Raw genomic sequence first — 15,953 nt, forward strand, 5'->3', positions numbered from 1 at the left:
CACTGAGGAATGACTGAGGAACTTTGCTTGTCCCCCAAACCAAATCGGTCCCGTTCCTATGAGGAAGACTTGAGTAACCGCTTCAGACTGTCCTTGTCACCCAACAGGCCACGGAGAGTGCATCTGAAATAAGTTAAAGCGCCAGAGACCACATCCAGTTTGCCCATTACTTCAGGGAAACTCAGTCCAAGCCGCTAGTATTCGCTACAGTGGCCGCCAAGGCCCTAGAGGTGACAGAAAGTCAGATGAGCAGGAGGGCGCTTGCGCGCTCCACTAGCAGTCTGGAACTGAGTTAAGGGATTTCCTAGAAAGGCTCGTCACTCCTCCAGCTATCCTATTGGCTGAGAAAAGGGAGAGCCCGCCTCTGTGAGTGTCCCATTGGCCGCGCGCCCAAGGCAGCAGGACGGGGCCTGGTGCCCCATTGCATCAGCTGGTTCCGGCTAGGCCACGTGGCGCACGCGCAGTGTCGAATTGCTCGTTCTCTCCGCCGGCTCAGGCTCTTCTCTGGGGTCTAGTTCTCGGGTTTTGTCTCTCGGCGGTCCTTTGATGTCGGAGGAGAAGGCCAGCAGCCCTTCGGGGAAGATGGACGGCGAGAAGCCGGTGAGCAGGCGCGGTGGCTGGGCGTGTCCTGGGAGCCGACTCTGCCCGGCGGGAAAGTAGCGAGGACCTGCTGGTATTGGGGAGTCCCAGCAGGCAGGAGGGGTTCGGGGGTCATCCTCGTCCAAGAGATCTGTGAACTCAGACTGAGTGACTTGCTCAGAGCTAGACAGTGACCATGCGGGGCTTGGACTCCCACGCTTGTATTTTTGTGCTTTTAAATAGGCGGAAAGAACATGGCAGAACTTTAAAGATCGTAAATCTTTGTGGAGCAGAAAGCTCTAGTTTAGGAAGGAAAAGCCAGTCCCCGAGATCAGATCCAATTTGCCAAAGATTGGGTGCTTTATGATAAGCAAATGGTGAAGGCTGGATGGCTCCATTTGACAGACTGCTTGGAAATTAGTCAGGGGCAGGAAGCGTCCTAGGTAACTTCACACACGTCTCCCCCACCCCCCCTTAAAGCCAACAAATGTTCCGTGTATTTATTTGTTCTGGCACTTAGCCAGACAGTGCAGGTGGCAACGGGGGAGACGGGGGTGGGAGTCCCCGGGGGGTGGGGTGTCCCCAGACTGGAAAATCGAAGTTTTGTGTGATCAGCTCAGTTGAGTTACAGGTGAAGCACCGTCAGACTGTTTTATTGGTTTTGAAAAAATGAGGTCAGGTAACTCAGGCAGGGCAGGGCTGCCCAGGTACAGAGAGGGTGAGTTGTGTCTAAGCTGTATTGGAAAAGACAGGAAATACAGCAATCGAAGACATCAGTGTTCTCCACATGCAGGATTTTAAGCAAGGATTGTATTGTCAAAACTGATCTGGCACTGAGGTTTGAGGAGAGGGGAGGCCATGTAACAGGCTGTTTCAATAGTCCAGGGGAGCGAAGGCCCTCATGAAGAAGAGTGTTCATCCTGATTGGACAGATCACTAAAATATTTATGTATACATTCTAAACTACAAATTTAAGGTATTGAGTATTGACTACACATAGATTTTTTTTCTATTTTCGTGTTGTTTCCTTTAAAAAATTGTATTTTACCGTTTCAGCTTGGTTACCCCTCTGCCTCTTTCCCGGCTGTCCTTCCCTCCTACTCTTAAACCGACCCCTGTTAGGACAGGACCTCCGGGGTTCTTAAGATTTATGTAAGGCTAGACGTTAGCCAAGATAGTAGCCCCTGAGCAGGTGTCTAGTAGAACATTAGATAGAGATTTGGTGAATGAATGACTTGTAAAATGTGATATTATTGCCTCTGTAATAATCAGGTATCGTAAATTGTGGAAAGCTGACTCAGTGGGATACAGACCTAACCCACAAGTCCTTTTGTCCCCAGCCCCACAGGCTCAAACCTTTATTCCTTTCACATTTCGTCTTCACAACAAGGTTGTTGTGAAGGGCATAATTACACCCAGTTCACAAGACAAAAACAGCCTAGAAGAAGTGAACGGAATTGCGTGGTCACTCAGTCCACTTGGTTTCCTTGGAGGTAGCCTGTGGGCCGTTAGGTAGGTAGGGAGATAATTACACCCCACACACTCACAGTGAAGTGACTCTTATTGAGTAGGTTGCATTCTTTCTTTTTGCTCTGTGTTTCATACAGGTCCGAGTCTGAAGGGAAAGTTATAGGAGCTTTGAGGACGTGTACATTGATAAATGGCCTTCTACTTTTTTAGGGCTTGTTTTTCTTGCAACTTGTCTAACTTGTCTTTACCAGAGAAGGAATTTCCAATCTTTCAAAATAAGATTGTCCTTAAAAAAAAAAATTCTCTTTAGGTATAGCTTTCATAGCTACAATTTTGGAAAAGATGTCAAATAGGGCTGAAAGATGAGAACCTCTCTTCTGTTCTGCTTCTTTAGGTGGATGCCAGTGAGGAGAAGCGAAAGGAAGGAGGCAAGAAGAAGAACAAAGATGGAGGTGGAGACGGAGGTCGAGCAGAGGTAATATAAGTGACCCCGCCATTGCTTGGGTTTCAAAGGCTGATGGGGAACAGGGAACTGTCCCAGACTTAACCTCGATGAGGAGAGAGAGAGAGAGAGAGAGAGAGAGAGAGAGAGAGAGAGAGAATGCGTGTATCCATAGCATGTCACACATGTGGAAGCTAACAACTTGCAGGCATTCCTTCTCCACTTTTCCTTCTGGGGATGGAGTTCAGATGTTAGGCCTGGTGGCCCCTGTGTAAAGATTCTGATGGTCACTGCAGGTGGTGTGGTAGCATGGGTTGAAAAACCTAGGGAGAAGATTAAGAAGGAGCCTGTGGGGGAAGAAGGGTTTGCAGGCAGTTGACAGTGCAAAGGGCCAAGTGTATTTGCAAGATGACCTCGCGGTGGATTTACACAGAATCACAAGGGTAGAAGTGTAGAGGAAGGGCTGTGGTTGTCACTGGCTGCCAAGACTGGACACTGACTTCTCTTTCTTTAAATGAGGTGTTAAGGGATGGGGGCCCCGTGCTGGGTTTCTGTAAGCACATAAGGAACCAAATAGAATCCAGTTCCTTGACTTCTTTCTTGTTGCTTGGATCTGCTTCTGGGATCTGGTTTACTTCCATCCGGAGAATTATTCAGTTCATAGGCTCAGTGACATAGAACTGCAATTCAAAGCCATCCCAGAATGCACTTGGTTCCTGCTTGAGGAGGCAGTTCTGCGTGTTGTTCTGCTGGTTTTGAGTTTTAACTCCTATAAACTGTGCTTTGCTTTTTTGCATTTAGTCATTGCAGTTTTATTGGAGACCTTGGAAAGCTGCTGGGATGTAGGAACACAAAAGACTAAGCTTTTTTGAAGTAACTCAATAAACGGACTTTAAAGAGCTGGGTATAAAGCTGGAATAGCAATGAACACACTTCCTTAGTCCTGGTGTTTCGGAGCTAGAGGAGGAGAATTGAGTTCTAGACCAACCTAGGATACATAGTGAGACCTGTCTTAGAAAAAACAAAACACAAACCCTGCTTCTATAATGCTGATTAAGCTTAGAACCATTTCTGCTTGTAAAGGTTTTGCAGGTGATGTGGGATGGTGTTAGCTGTGTTCTTCCTGTCCCTGCTCTTTTTAAGCCAGTGTCATTGTGGGAGGAATCGCTGATAGTGAAGCTTAAGATTTGCAGGGAAAGAGTTATATGCGAGTCTCTTCATTTCCTTGTTATACTTTGGATGGAATTGTGTGGCGAGTATTAGTGATTACTTACCGCTTCGTTCGTTTGTTTACAGTTGAATCCTTGGCCAGAGTATATCAACAGGCGCCTTGATATGTATAACAAGCTAAAAGCAGAACATGATTCTCTCCTGGCTGAGAAGGCAGCAAACGATAGCAAGCCAATTAAAGTCACTCTGCCCGATGGCAGGCAGGTGGACGCAGAGTCCTGGAAAACCACACCGCACCAGATTGCGTGTGGGATTAGGTAAGCAGGACACCTCCTTTGACCTTCCGTGGTTTATAATGTAACTAAGTGTTCATCTGTTGTCTCGCCAGGTGGATCCTGATAATATTCCTATGTTTCAGCTCAAGGCATTTAATTTACTTATTGAGATCTTTGAAAATCAAGGGGATGTGAGCTTTGTAGTCAAGACTCAGTGTTAGTTTCTGAAGGCTTAGGAAGCCACGTATTTGTTTTTCTATTAGGATCATATTGCTGAAGGGCCAGGACAGTGTTCAGCTTTTACTTAAGTGTCTCAGTTTTGAGCTGATTTATGAAGGTAGGTCACATAACAGGGAAAGTTAAAAAAACAAACAAACTGGTATATGTTCTGTGTTTATAAATTCAAGAAGAAAACTGTATATAGTTAGTCTTAAAGCCTATTGGATTAGAAGAAATTATGAATAACATTTTTTCACATACTTAGTGACAGGAAAAGCTTTCTTAATCTTATTCTTATTTTTTTTTTTTTGGTTTTTCGAGACAGGGTTTCTCTGTGGCTTTGGAGCCTGTCCTGGAACTAGCTCTGTAGACCAGGCTGATCTCGAACTCACAGAGATCCGCCTACCTCTGCCTCCCGAGTGCTGGGATTAAAGGCGTGCGCCACCATCGCCCGGCTTCTTATTCTTATTTTTTAATGATTTATGTATTTACTTTATTTATTTTACTCATGTTTTGCCTGCATCCATATCTGTGTGAAGGTGTCAGATTCCCTGAAATTGGAGTTACTGGCAGTTAGGAGCCGCCATGTGGGTGCTAGGAATTGAACTCCAGTCCTCTGGAAGAGCACTGGCTGCCATCTCTCCAGCCCTAACTTTCTTATTCTTGATCAGATTGATAGGTGGTCACTTTATCTGGATAGGGTCAAATGCCACACACCTTTGACCAGTTGTCAGCGAACTATGGTGGCAGCCAGAAGCCTTACATTTAAATGGTTGGAATAAAGCAAGACAGGTAGGAAGAATGTATAATATAAAGCTCATGTGCCCTCACCAAATAGGGGTGAAGTCCGTCTTGAATTTGACACAGACTGACTTGAAATATGTAAAAAATACTACTGGCTAATTTTCTATTTGTAGAGCCACGGGGTGCTGTGCTGTATTTAATACCTACATCACCTGGGTAGCTTGAGAAGCAAGTGTTTAATGTGGACGCCTCTGTTTCTGCATCACTGTTTCATTCTCTCTGAAAAAAACGGTAGTTTTTAATAGCTAGTCTTGCCAGATAACCACCTGGGTTGTTTTGTGTTTGAAGTCAAGGCCTGGCCGACAACACCATTGTCGCAAAAGTGAACAAAGTTGTCTGGGACCTGGACCGCCCGCTGGAGACAGACTGTACTCTGGAGCTTCTCAAGTTTGAGGATGAGGAAGCGCAGGCAGTAAGTTTCTGTCTAGCGTTTATCGGATTTACAGTAAAGCCTGACCACAAGCTGCAGAAGGGGGGGTGTCAGTGTGTCCTTGTGTGGATCAGGGGTTCTCGGGGGTGACCTGGAGGCCACAGCTGGTTATGGACATCTCACTATTCCTTTGGGGCCTCGATTCACGATGGGAACCTTGCTTTGGGTGTGTTCCCATTCGTGTCTGTCGAACAGTATCTCATCATGTATCTGCCCAGACTAACGCCATCCCCTTCTTCTTTCCGTTTTCAGGTGTATTGGCACTCCAGTGCCCACATAATGGGTGAAGCCATGGAAAGAGTCTATGGTGGATGCTTATGTTATGGCCCACCAATAGAAAATGGGTTCTATTACGATATGTACCTTGAAGAAGGGTAAGTGAAGGCCCTGGATGAAGGGGAAATCTGAGTATACATAGGTGTAACTTTTAAAGCATTGTCAATGAAGGCGACAAATTTATAGCTGCTAGCTCCAGTTACTGACAGAAGTTGAAGTAATGAGAGTTACATGTAGGGAAATCTCTGGGATTGGTGGAAGTATGCATGTTGGGAGATGAAATGGGCTCTCATTTTCCTTATGATGGAGCTTGGAGAGATGTCACTTGTGAGAAAGTTCTCCACAATAGCAGAGTTAGAAGCCCGTGAGACTACAAGTATAATTTATGAAAAATATAAATTAAATTCTAGTATATGATGCAAGACTCTATTTCACAGTAGTAGGGAAAAATCCCTGTATTGATTCAAATGGAATATGGAAAGATGGCTTTTTTCTCCTGCAGGGGAGTGTCGAGCAATGACTTCTCTTCTCTGGAAGCTTTGTGTAAGAAAATCATCAAAGAGAAGCAAACTTTCGAAAGATTGGAAGTGAAAAAGGAGACATTACTAGAAATGTTTAAGGTAAACTGAGCCTTAAGCACTTCTGTTTTATCAGCCAATCCTTGAAGTAGTGCACCTCTGGAAAAACTGAGCGTCTTCAAAACATGAAGTGCTGGGGTGCTCTGAAAAGTGTGCTTTGACTCACACTCCGGCCACATATTTAGAGATAAACACAAGATAAACACAAGAGTAACGTCTCATTTCTCATTTTCAGTACAACAAGTTCAAGTGCCGGATATTGAACGAGAAGGTGAATACTCCGACCACGACCGTCTACAGGTGAGAATATTGAATGCTGTTGCACGCAGCTGGTGTGTTACTCTGCCTTTGCTAAACTGCCTTTTCCTTCATCTTTAGATGTGGCCCTCTGATAGATCTCTGCCGGGGTCCTCATGTCAGACACACTGGCAAGATCAAGACTTTAAAAATACACAAGGTAAAGCCTGCTGCGGATTGTCGAGGGTACTTATGCCTCCCTTTCCATCGCTGCCTCCTTCCTAACGGCTTGTTTCTCATCAGTATACAGAGGGTCACAGGTTTTGTTTTCAATGCTGTGTACTCACTGGGGTATTGTATGTGTCATTTGTATCCCAGTACTCAACCAGGGCTACCATGTGGGGACGGGTTTGAAGGAGTCACAGAATCCAGCAGTCACAGGCCACCGTGGCTTCCAAAGCTTTGAGACTCGGTGTTGGGGTTTGGCTAGTGATCACCCAAATGGCTCTTTCTCATACAGCTCATCCTCTCAGTTGTAGGCCGGCTTAAATGCTGGAATGATCGAGTCCCCAGTCCTGGGAATAATCATGTCAGTTGCAGGTGCCTTCCATCATTTGCACGGCTTCCTCTCTGCTTTGACAGTGGTTTTGGGGGAGGAGCCCTGTGCTGGAGTAGTGTTCATGGGGCTGTGATCCGGGGAAAGCGCCTTCTTAATCAAAGCAAGCAGAGGACTCTGCTGTGGAATGAGTCCACCCACCTGGGTAGAGATGTTACTAGGACTGTGTTGTCTGGAGTCTCCTTGTCAAAGAAATTAGTGTGGATTTACTTTTTAAGGCCATTGTGAGAGATAATACACAATTAATGAGGAATGTTTACAGTTAAGTGTTGTGTCATCGTTGCTCCTTGCTTTTAGAATTCCTCCACATACTGGGAAGGCAAGGCAGACATGGAAACCCTGCAGAGGATTTACGGCATTTCATTCCCCGACCCCAAGCTGCTGAAAGAGTGGGAGAAGTTCCAAGAGGAAGCCAAGAACCGAGATCATAGGAAAATTGGAAGGGTATGTTACAGTGCTGTCTAGTTTGAGCTTTCCTCCAGTTCATTTGACTTGTGCCTACTCAGCACTAAGTTTGGTTTTGAAGACGGTCTTAGATTTCAGGTTCCCTGATCTGGGAGCCAGTCGTGTCCACAGTGTCCTTTGTAAACATTCAGAGTCTGTTACTGTGACTGAGGACAGTGCTGAGGACCCACAGCTTCCTGGAAACAGCACTTCAGAGCTGGCAGAAGTAGACTGGGAACCCATCTCATGGGTTTCTTGTGACACTGTGGAGTCTGAGTCTGAGAGATCAGTCTAGCTGTTTCTCTAGGGATATGGCAGGTCACCAGTGGATTCCGTGCTGTCTTTTCCTTACTGCCCAGCTGCTTCTGACCCTCCTCCTGTCTGAGTTACATTTGATTCTTTAAAACTTTTTCCTCTATAAAATGACGTTTACTTGGCTTGGCTGCTAGGTCTGCCCTCTGACTCCTGGAAATAAATGACTTGGAATGAGGAAGCTGGCAGTGGGCGGGTTCCTCCCCAAGGGCTTTTAGCCACTTTCCTGTCTTTCATCATCAGGTGTTTTTCTTTTTTCTTTCTTGCTGTTCATATAAATGCAAAGAGCAAAATCTCAGCGCTCTGGGGACTTCTGTCCCATGTCACTGTTTCCTAGCATTGATTGGACTGACGACTGTCAGGGAGGTGACTGATTGGCGCTAAGCTGTTAATCATATGCAATTCTATACCGTTAAATTGTACCCAAGAAACAAAGACGTTTTCTTTTCTTTTATATTGGCACAGTCAAAGCTTGGAACACAGTGGCAGATTTGTGAACTGAGGAACACCAATCATTTATAAACAATTTTCTGCTCTTTTATCCAGGACCAAGAACTATATTTCTTCCATGAACTCAGCCCTGGAAGTTGCTTTTTCCTACCCAAAGGAGCCTACATTTACAATACGCTTATGGAATTTATCAGGGTAAGCTTTATTTGTTACTGTCTACTGAAGAGTTGGGATATAAGATAATTTTATTAGCTAGGGTCTGCTAAAAGAAAGATAAATCTATATCGGAGGGGAAAAATCCATTATTTTTTAAAGTTGAAGTCTGACTTCAGAGATGTTTAGTGGTTAGAGTGATTGCTGCCCTTCTAAAGGACCCAAATTCATTTCCCCAGCACCCACATCAAGTGCCTCCCTTAAGCTCCAAAAGGTCTGATGCCCTCTTCTGGCCTCTGCAGGCACCTGCATACACACAGCATTCACTCAATAAACACAAGCACACATATAAACATAATTTTTTAAGAAGTTGCGTCTGGAGAGATGTCTCAGTGGTAATTACTGCTCTTCAGAAGACCTGAGTTTGGATGGCAGCTTCCAGTTTTGCAGATCCCAACCGTGTATAGCTCCAGCTCCAGGGGATCTGATACCCTCTTCTGGTCACCATAGGTACCCACACTCAGGTGGCACACATTCACATGGACACACACACATGCACACGAATGTATCTTTTTTAGTGTTAACAGTCTCATAAATTATTTAGAATCATTCTAATGTTTGATTTTTGTCATGGAAACGGCAGATGAGCCCCGCTCAGCACGAAGCAGAGAACAGCTGCTGAGCTTGAGGCCTTTCACCTGGAGTGTGTTGTGTCTCTTGGATCATTTGTGTTTTCTTTTTAAATTATGAACTATTTCAAGCATACATTTAAAGAAAAGAGTTAGGTTTGCTTGCCACCAGATTTAACATATTTATTTGCATTGGGCTATATTAGTTCACAGTTTTTGTAAAATGAGTACATGCTGTTTTATTTTTAAGACCCCTTTAAACTGTTGTGTGGTTGGTGTGGCTCCTCGCCCATGTGTTTTACACATCCATGTATATGCATCTGCCGTATTTTGTGCTTGTGTGTCCCTCAGCTCACATGTAGGTCTTGTGTATGTGTATTAGATAACATACTCCTGGCTTGTTTGTGTCCACTTGTCCCATGCTGTAGTCGTCCATGACCGCTGTGGAGAGCCTCTTCCTCCCACAGTAGCTTGTGCACTTACCAATGCCCAGTGACACACGTTCTGTGCTCCTGCCCAGCTAGCCATGCCAAGGCATTTGTATTTCTGAGTTTTGGTGCACTACATCCAGATGGAACTTCTGAGTCATGATATAAGTGCCTGTGGTTTCACTCTGTAGTATTAAATTGCTTTGTAGTTCTTTTCTCCCTCCATTGACTTCCCTGTGTGTGTGTTCTGCTCTAACAGAGCGAATACAGGAGAAGAGGATTCCAGGAGGTCGTGACCCCCAACATCTTCAATAGCCGCCTCTGGATGACCTCTGGCCACTGGCAGCACTACAGCGAGAACATGTTCTCCTTTGAGGTGGAGAAGGAGCTGTTCGCCCTGAAGCCCATGAACTGTCCGGGACACTGGTATCGAGCAGCTTTGTGTTTTCTTTCTTTTGAGTGAATTTACCTCTGTGTGTCTGCACTGAGTCTATGGGTTCTTGAGAGCCTGGATGAAGGTGCCGGAGCTGCTGGGGTTAGTGGTTGTGAGCTGCCCCCTGTGGGTGCAGGAATTGCACCCGAGTGCTGTGAAGAGCAGCATGGCTCTTAACCCTCGAGCCGTCTCTCCATCCTGCAGCTGTGCATGGCATTGCTGTTTAGAGCTCTTTGTTCCAGATTCCTGTGGCGTCTTTGACAGATGCCAGTGTAGAAAGGAGACCAAGAGAGGAAAGAGGTCTGAGGGGAGCCAGGGGAGAACATACGGGTCATAGCATATCTGTGCTGTGGAAGCAGAGAGGAAAGAGGTCTGAGGGGAGCCAGAGGAGAACATACGGGTCATAGCATATCTGTGCCGTGGAAGCAGAGAGGAAAGAGGTCTTAGGGGAGGCAGGGGAGAACATACGGGTCATAGCATATCTGTGCCGTGGAAGCAGAGAGAAAAGAGGTCTTAGGGGAGGCAGGGGAGAACATACGGGTCATAGAATATCTGTGCCGTGGAAGCAGAGAGGAAAGAGGTCTGAGGGGAGGCGGGTGAGGGCGGAGGGGATGTGACCAAGAACAAAACATGAGGCTCTCCTAGTTTGAAAGTGTCAGAGGAAGCCCAGTGCATCTGCTAACAACAACAGGAAAATCAGAGATCAGAAGAAGACTGGAATACAACATTTCACGCCGATTAGATCCCACCCTTTATAGACATTCAGGGGTGGTCCTGGGGTTATAGCAGCCAACAGGCAGAGAAGACTGCAGAGGGGGCTGAATGTGGGGTGGAGCGGGAGACCAGTGTTCCTACCTTTTCTTCCTCCTGTGGAAAGAAAATGCGTTTGAGCAGAACCCATTGCTGATGAGTTAATATTCTTGGGAAATCCTTCCCTGTGTCTCTGCCTCGAATTGTGAAAGGGGGGTGAAGAGTGACTTCTGGGAGGCCCAAGAGTGACACACATGTAGATAGTCTGTCCATGTGTGCAGCTCCGGAGGAAGGGGATTCAGAAGGAGCCGCTGAGAGGATAACACCTTTCAGAAATGGGGTCTTACACATCAGAGAAACAGTGTTCAGTTTCCGAAGCACTTTGCATTTGACTAGAGCAGGTCTGGTCCTGATTTCCAGTGTAGAAGTAATTTGTATGCAACTAAAAATATTTCTTCATTATGAGCCTTTCATTAAACCTTCGCGTTATTTGAATATAGTGTTCATATTAGTGGAAGTGCTGAGCACGAGGATTTGGCCTAAAGCCCTGGGACTACATCTCTTTATTCTCTCTTAGCCACAGTTAATTGCACTGTAAGCCACTTGTCATTTTATATTCATGCAAGTGCTTCTGTTGCCATGTGAAGCTTGGACCTTGAAAGAAATGTTGGTTGTGGCAAACTAGAATCAGCGACTTTTTGACAGCCTTTCATGTTACTAAATAATATTTGAGGAAGTTTTTTTCTTGTGAATATTTTAAGTTGTTCTCTTTGCTGTTACTTGATTCTCCCGAGGCCTCACAAGTGCTAGGCAAGCCCTCTGCTGCAGGACTGCGTCCTTCACCGTGTGCAGTTATCCATGGCTTTTGCTTTGCTTTCTCCTTCAGCCTTATGTTCGATCATCGGCCAAGGTCCTGGCGAGAGCTGCCTCTGCGGTTGGCTGATTTTGGCGTGCTTCACAGGAATGAGCTCTCCGGGGCTCTTACAGGACTCACGCGGGTCCGAAGATTCCAGCAGGATGATGCGCACATATTCTGTGCCATGGACCAGGTATAATGCCCTGTGGGGAAAAATCCTCTTGACAGACAAATTTAACAGTGAGAAAAATTAACTGCTTTTTTTTTTCTTCCTTAAGATTGAGGATGAAATCAAAGGTTGTTTGGATTTTCTTCGCACAGTATATAATGTCTTTGGATTTTCATTTAAATTGAATCTTTCTACTCGCCCAGAAAAATTCCTTGGAGATATTGAAATATGGAACCAAGCCGAGAAAGTAAGTGATTTTTTCCCCCCAGGAAGTCTTAAGTGGCTATAAGCAAAAGAAAATGGCAGTGTTTCTGGTGTTGAAGTGGGCTGATTTTCTGGATGGTCTTCAGGTGCTTCAGAGTTGCTGGATGTTTTCATACTTGGTCAGTTACCAAGGCGTAGCTTTAAAGGGGCCTTTGGTTCAATAGGAGGATGCCCTTAGCCCAACACAGTTACACAGCAGACAGCAGGGTCAGGAAAGCAGCCTGGAGACTTTTACATCTAAATTAAGTGGAAGGAACATTGCGGATGAATAAAATGTCAAATTGTTTCTGCTTTGTAGCAACTTGAAAACAGTTTGAATGAGTTTGGCGAGAAGTGGGAGCTGAATCCTGGTGACGGAGCTTTCTATGGCCCAAAGGTCAGTCCCCTAGAATATTCGGGTAGCGTGAATCCCCTTTAGTTGTGGGTAAAGAAGCATCCCTTTAAATGGGAAACAAAATTAAAAGCCTCTTATTATAACTCAAATGTTTGCTTTTCAGATTGACATACAGATCAAAGATGCAATCGGCCGCTACCACCAGTGTGCAACCATCCAGCTGGATTTCCAGTTGCCCATCAGATTTAATCTTACTTACGTAAGGTGAGCTTCTGGTATCTGCTCTGAGCTTCAGGCTGTACAGAGGACAACATAAATAATAAGATACAACAAATCCCTCTTTTCTGTAGCCACGACGGTGATGACAAGACAAGGCCTGTGATCGTTCACCGAGCCATCCTGGGGTCGGTGGAAAGGATGATTGCCATCCTCACAGAAAACTACGGGGGCAAATGGTGAGGCCCTTCTGTTTGTTCCCATTAAATTGTGCGGGTGGAACGTCTGCCGTTCACGGAATGGGGAAGGAGGCCAATGACGAGCGCGCACTAGAGGGAGCCAGACTCTGGCCCGGGTTTTAGGATGAGTCACTCACTGCCGTCGTTTCTTCCGCAGGCCTTTCTGGCTCTCTCCTCGCCAGGTCATGGTTGTTCCCGTGGGGCCAACATGTGATGAATATGCCCAGAAGGTAATCCTTAAGTAGGGTCTGCTTTACCTCTAAGGCTGTTTTTAAGCTTTTTGCCTTGGGATTCTTATTGTATAGTCCCCGATGGCCTGGGTCTCAGCTTCCTGTCCTAGTCCCTGAGTGGTTGGGTTGCCAGCGTGCACCAGCACACCCATCCCGGTGACTGTGTTTTTAAGCTTTCAGGTTGGTGAGCCGTGGATTCTTGTCAGATCAAGGGCTCGCTACATCAGAGATGTTGTCCTTTAGAGCTTTTCCTTAATGGTTCCGTGACCACATGTATTCACGTAGTGTTTCAGCTATATTTTAGTGTGATGTTATAAAGAAATGAATTAGCAAACACAGCCTAAGCTGTATTATTACATTAGAATTGCGTGTCCCACTGAGGTGCCTGATATTTGCTGATTTGTTCATTTGCTGATGCAACTTTCCTCAGTGGCTTGAAATTCTTCTCATCTCACAGCGGCAAGGCAGTGTCTGCCCCTCTAGCAAACATGTGAACAGTCCTGTGAACTTTGCACCTGAAAGAACAGTCTGTTCTGTTGTGGTGATTGCTCCATGCTGTAAAGACTGTACATGCTTAGCTGTCAGTCAGGAAAAAGGCCGGGTGTGGTGGTGAGCCTGCACCCCAGTAGCTGGGTGTGGTGGTGAGCCTGCATCCCAGTAGCGGGTGTGGTGGTGAGCCTGTACCCCAGTAGCCGGGTGGGTGAAACAGGAGTGCACAGGTTTGAGACCAGCCTGGATGATAGAAGGAGACTGTCTTAAAAACAGTAGGGTGGGTAAGCTGTGGCAGGACGGCTCAGAGGCTTAAAGTGCTTGCTGAACAAGGTTAACAATACGAACTTGTTTTTTAAAATATTTATTTTATAAGAGGAAATGTCCCTCTCTGTTCGAATGCTGGGGATCAAACTCATGCATGTTGAGCACTACAGCTGTGTTGCACCCCCAGCTCCAAAATGTAAATCAAGTCATCGTTTTGTGTTGGCAACTTCAGTATTTATATTAGCATTTCCTTCCATAAATAAAGTCATGAAATACGTTAAATTCTGTAACAGAATAAACTGATTCTCATTTGACTCCAAATTGTTACTAGGTGCAGCAACAATTCCATGATGCCAAGTTCATGGCGGACACGGACCTGGATCCAGGCTGCACCTTGAATAAGAAGATCAGAAATGCCCAGCTGGCACAGTATAACTTCATCCTGGGTAAGAAGCGCAGTTCCCACCGGTGGTGCAGGGAAAGCCACTGAGATCTCAAGACTTGAGCTCAGTGGATCTTGGTTATGCATGACCTCACTTCCTGCCGTAGTCACTGTTCTGTTAGTGTGAGGAGGCGCCATGACTGGGGCAACTCAGAAAAGAAAGCCGTTAATTGGGGGCTTACAGTTTGAGAGGGTGGGTCCATGACCGTCATGGCAGGGAGCAGCAGTTAGGCAGGCATGGCTGGGGCAACAGCTCAGAGTCTGCGCCTGACCCACAGGCCCAGGGGAGGGAGGGAGGGAGGGAGGGAGGGAGAAAGACTGGGCCTGGGGTGGACTTTTCAAAGATCAGAGGCAACCCCTGGTGATACATCTCCAAGGCCACATCTCCTAAGCCTTCCTAAAGTTTCACTAACTGGGAAGTATGCATTCAAACACATTCTCATTCAAACCCCACAGTTCCCTCTTTGGTTTTTCTTACTTTTCTGTGGTCCTGGGAATTGGACCCAGCATGTGCTAGGCTCCTGTAAGCATGATTCTCAATATTCAGTGTGCTCTGTTCGCTAGCAAGGAAGTTTAAAGATTAGAAAACTTCCAAAGGGTTGTTCACAGAATGTCTGCCTTCATGGAATTGCTGTTATATCCTTTTTTTTTTTTATTAAGTTTGCTGGATTTAATGACTCAGGATGAAAGTTTTAGGAACTTAAAAGTTTGTAGGTCCTTTTTTAACTACAAACTTTTATAACCCTAATGGACATGGTCACCTGCCCATCTGAGTGTATCTTCAGTTCCGGGGTGATTTCTGCTGTCCAGACAAACCCCAGAGTCTGTGTCTTATGTTCTAGTTGTTGGTGAGAAGGAGAAAGCCAGCGGCACGGTGAACATCCGCACCAGAGACAACAAGGTCCACGGGGAGCGCACCGTCGAGGAGACGGTGGAGCGGCTGCAGCAGCTCAAGCGGTCCCGCAGCAAGCAGGCAGAGGAGGAATTTTAACAGGAACGTGGCCAGCACTGGCTCAGCCTCAAGGAGGACCAGTGCTCCATCGTGTAACCTTGTACACTGGGAAACGTGGGTTTATCATGAACGTGGAATAGTTCTGCAGTCTGCATGAATCAGTCGTTTTGATCTGGACAAGTCTTAGAGAATGTGTTAGATGGACATCAATAAAAGAATTGTTAAAATTGTTTTATTCATTAAATGTCTCAGCAATGGAAAAATGGGAGAGACATGTTTCAATTTAACAGGCTTATTTTGTATGAATTCAATCAATTAAAAATAAAGAATTTAAAAATGTGCTTAAAGAACAGCCAGGATTGAATTATGGTGTTAAAAATTAAAATTTCCTACTACAGATATCAAGACCTGGCAATCCTCGTGTTTCTGTGGAAGCACCTGGGTCAGATTGTGTGTCTCAGTGTCCAGCAGGCAGTGCTGGAGCGGCTCTTGAGAGTGTGTGGGAGGGCAGGTCACAGGTCACAGCGTGTGCCGATCCCAACCGGGATGAGGTGAGCACTTCTGTTTGCGATGACACTTATTTCTTTCTGGGTAGAGAGCTTCAACGTAGCTGAGAAATAACTAGAGAGCTGGTGTGCCCAAGAGCACTCTGGAGATAGATCTGACCAATGACATAAAAGTAGAAGCCCCTATGTGGACATTTTTAAATTTTTATTTCTTATTTTTGTATGCTCTAAGTATGTGTTGTTGGTACAGTTTTAGCTCTGCCAAGAGAATACAGATTTACTAATGGAACCGTT

General features: G+C 45.7%; 1 protein-coding gene across 1 annotated transcript; it reads left to right on the plus strand.

Moving 5' to 3' along the window:
• Positions 1 to 439: 439 nt before the first annotated feature.
• On the plus strand, positions 440 to 15,548 carry Tars1 (threonyl-tRNA synthetase 1). The gene is made up of 19 exons (XM_041631056.1): positions 440 to 600; positions 2,444 to 2,524; positions 3,788 to 3,978; positions 5,248 to 5,371; positions 5,642 to 5,763; positions 6,168 to 6,285; positions 6,479 to 6,543; positions 6,622 to 6,700; positions 7,394 to 7,540; positions 8,399 to 8,497; positions 9,772 to 9,938; positions 11,582 to 11,744; positions 11,830 to 11,967; positions 12,283 to 12,360; positions 12,482 to 12,582; positions 12,669 to 12,773; positions 12,931 to 13,003; positions 14,091 to 14,205; positions 15,044 to 15,548. Exons 1-19 carry the CDS (start codon positions 547 to 549, stop codon positions 15,190 to 15,192), a joined length of 2,169 nt encoding a protein of 722 aa, XP_041486990.1. The 5' UTR covers positions 440 to 546; the 3' UTR covers positions 15,193 to 15,548.
• The last annotated feature ends 405 nt before the right edge of the window (positions 15,549 to 15,953 follow it).

Source organism: Microtus oregoni, unplaced genomic scaffold (genome assembly GCF_018167655.1).
Source record: "Microtus oregoni isolate MIOR12 unplaced genomic scaffold, Mior012 000036F_ref0000092, whole genome shotgun sequence".
Lineage (NCBI taxonomy): Eukaryota > Metazoa > Chordata > Mammalia > Rodentia > Cricetidae > Microtus > Microtus oregoni.

Coding starts and splice junctions, on each gene's coding strand:
- Tars1 (XM_041631056.1), top strand. CDS start 547: ATGTCGGAGGAGAAGGCCAGCAGCCCTTCGGGGAAGATGGACGGCGAG. Junction 12,361..12,481: donor GAGCTTTCTATGGCCCAAAG/GTCAGTCCCCTA, acceptor TTTGCTTTTCAG/ATTGACATACAGATCAAAGA. Junction 12,583..12,668: donor TTTAATCTTACTTACGTAAG/GTGAGCTTCTGG, acceptor TCTTTTCTGTAG/CCACGACGGTGATGACAAGA.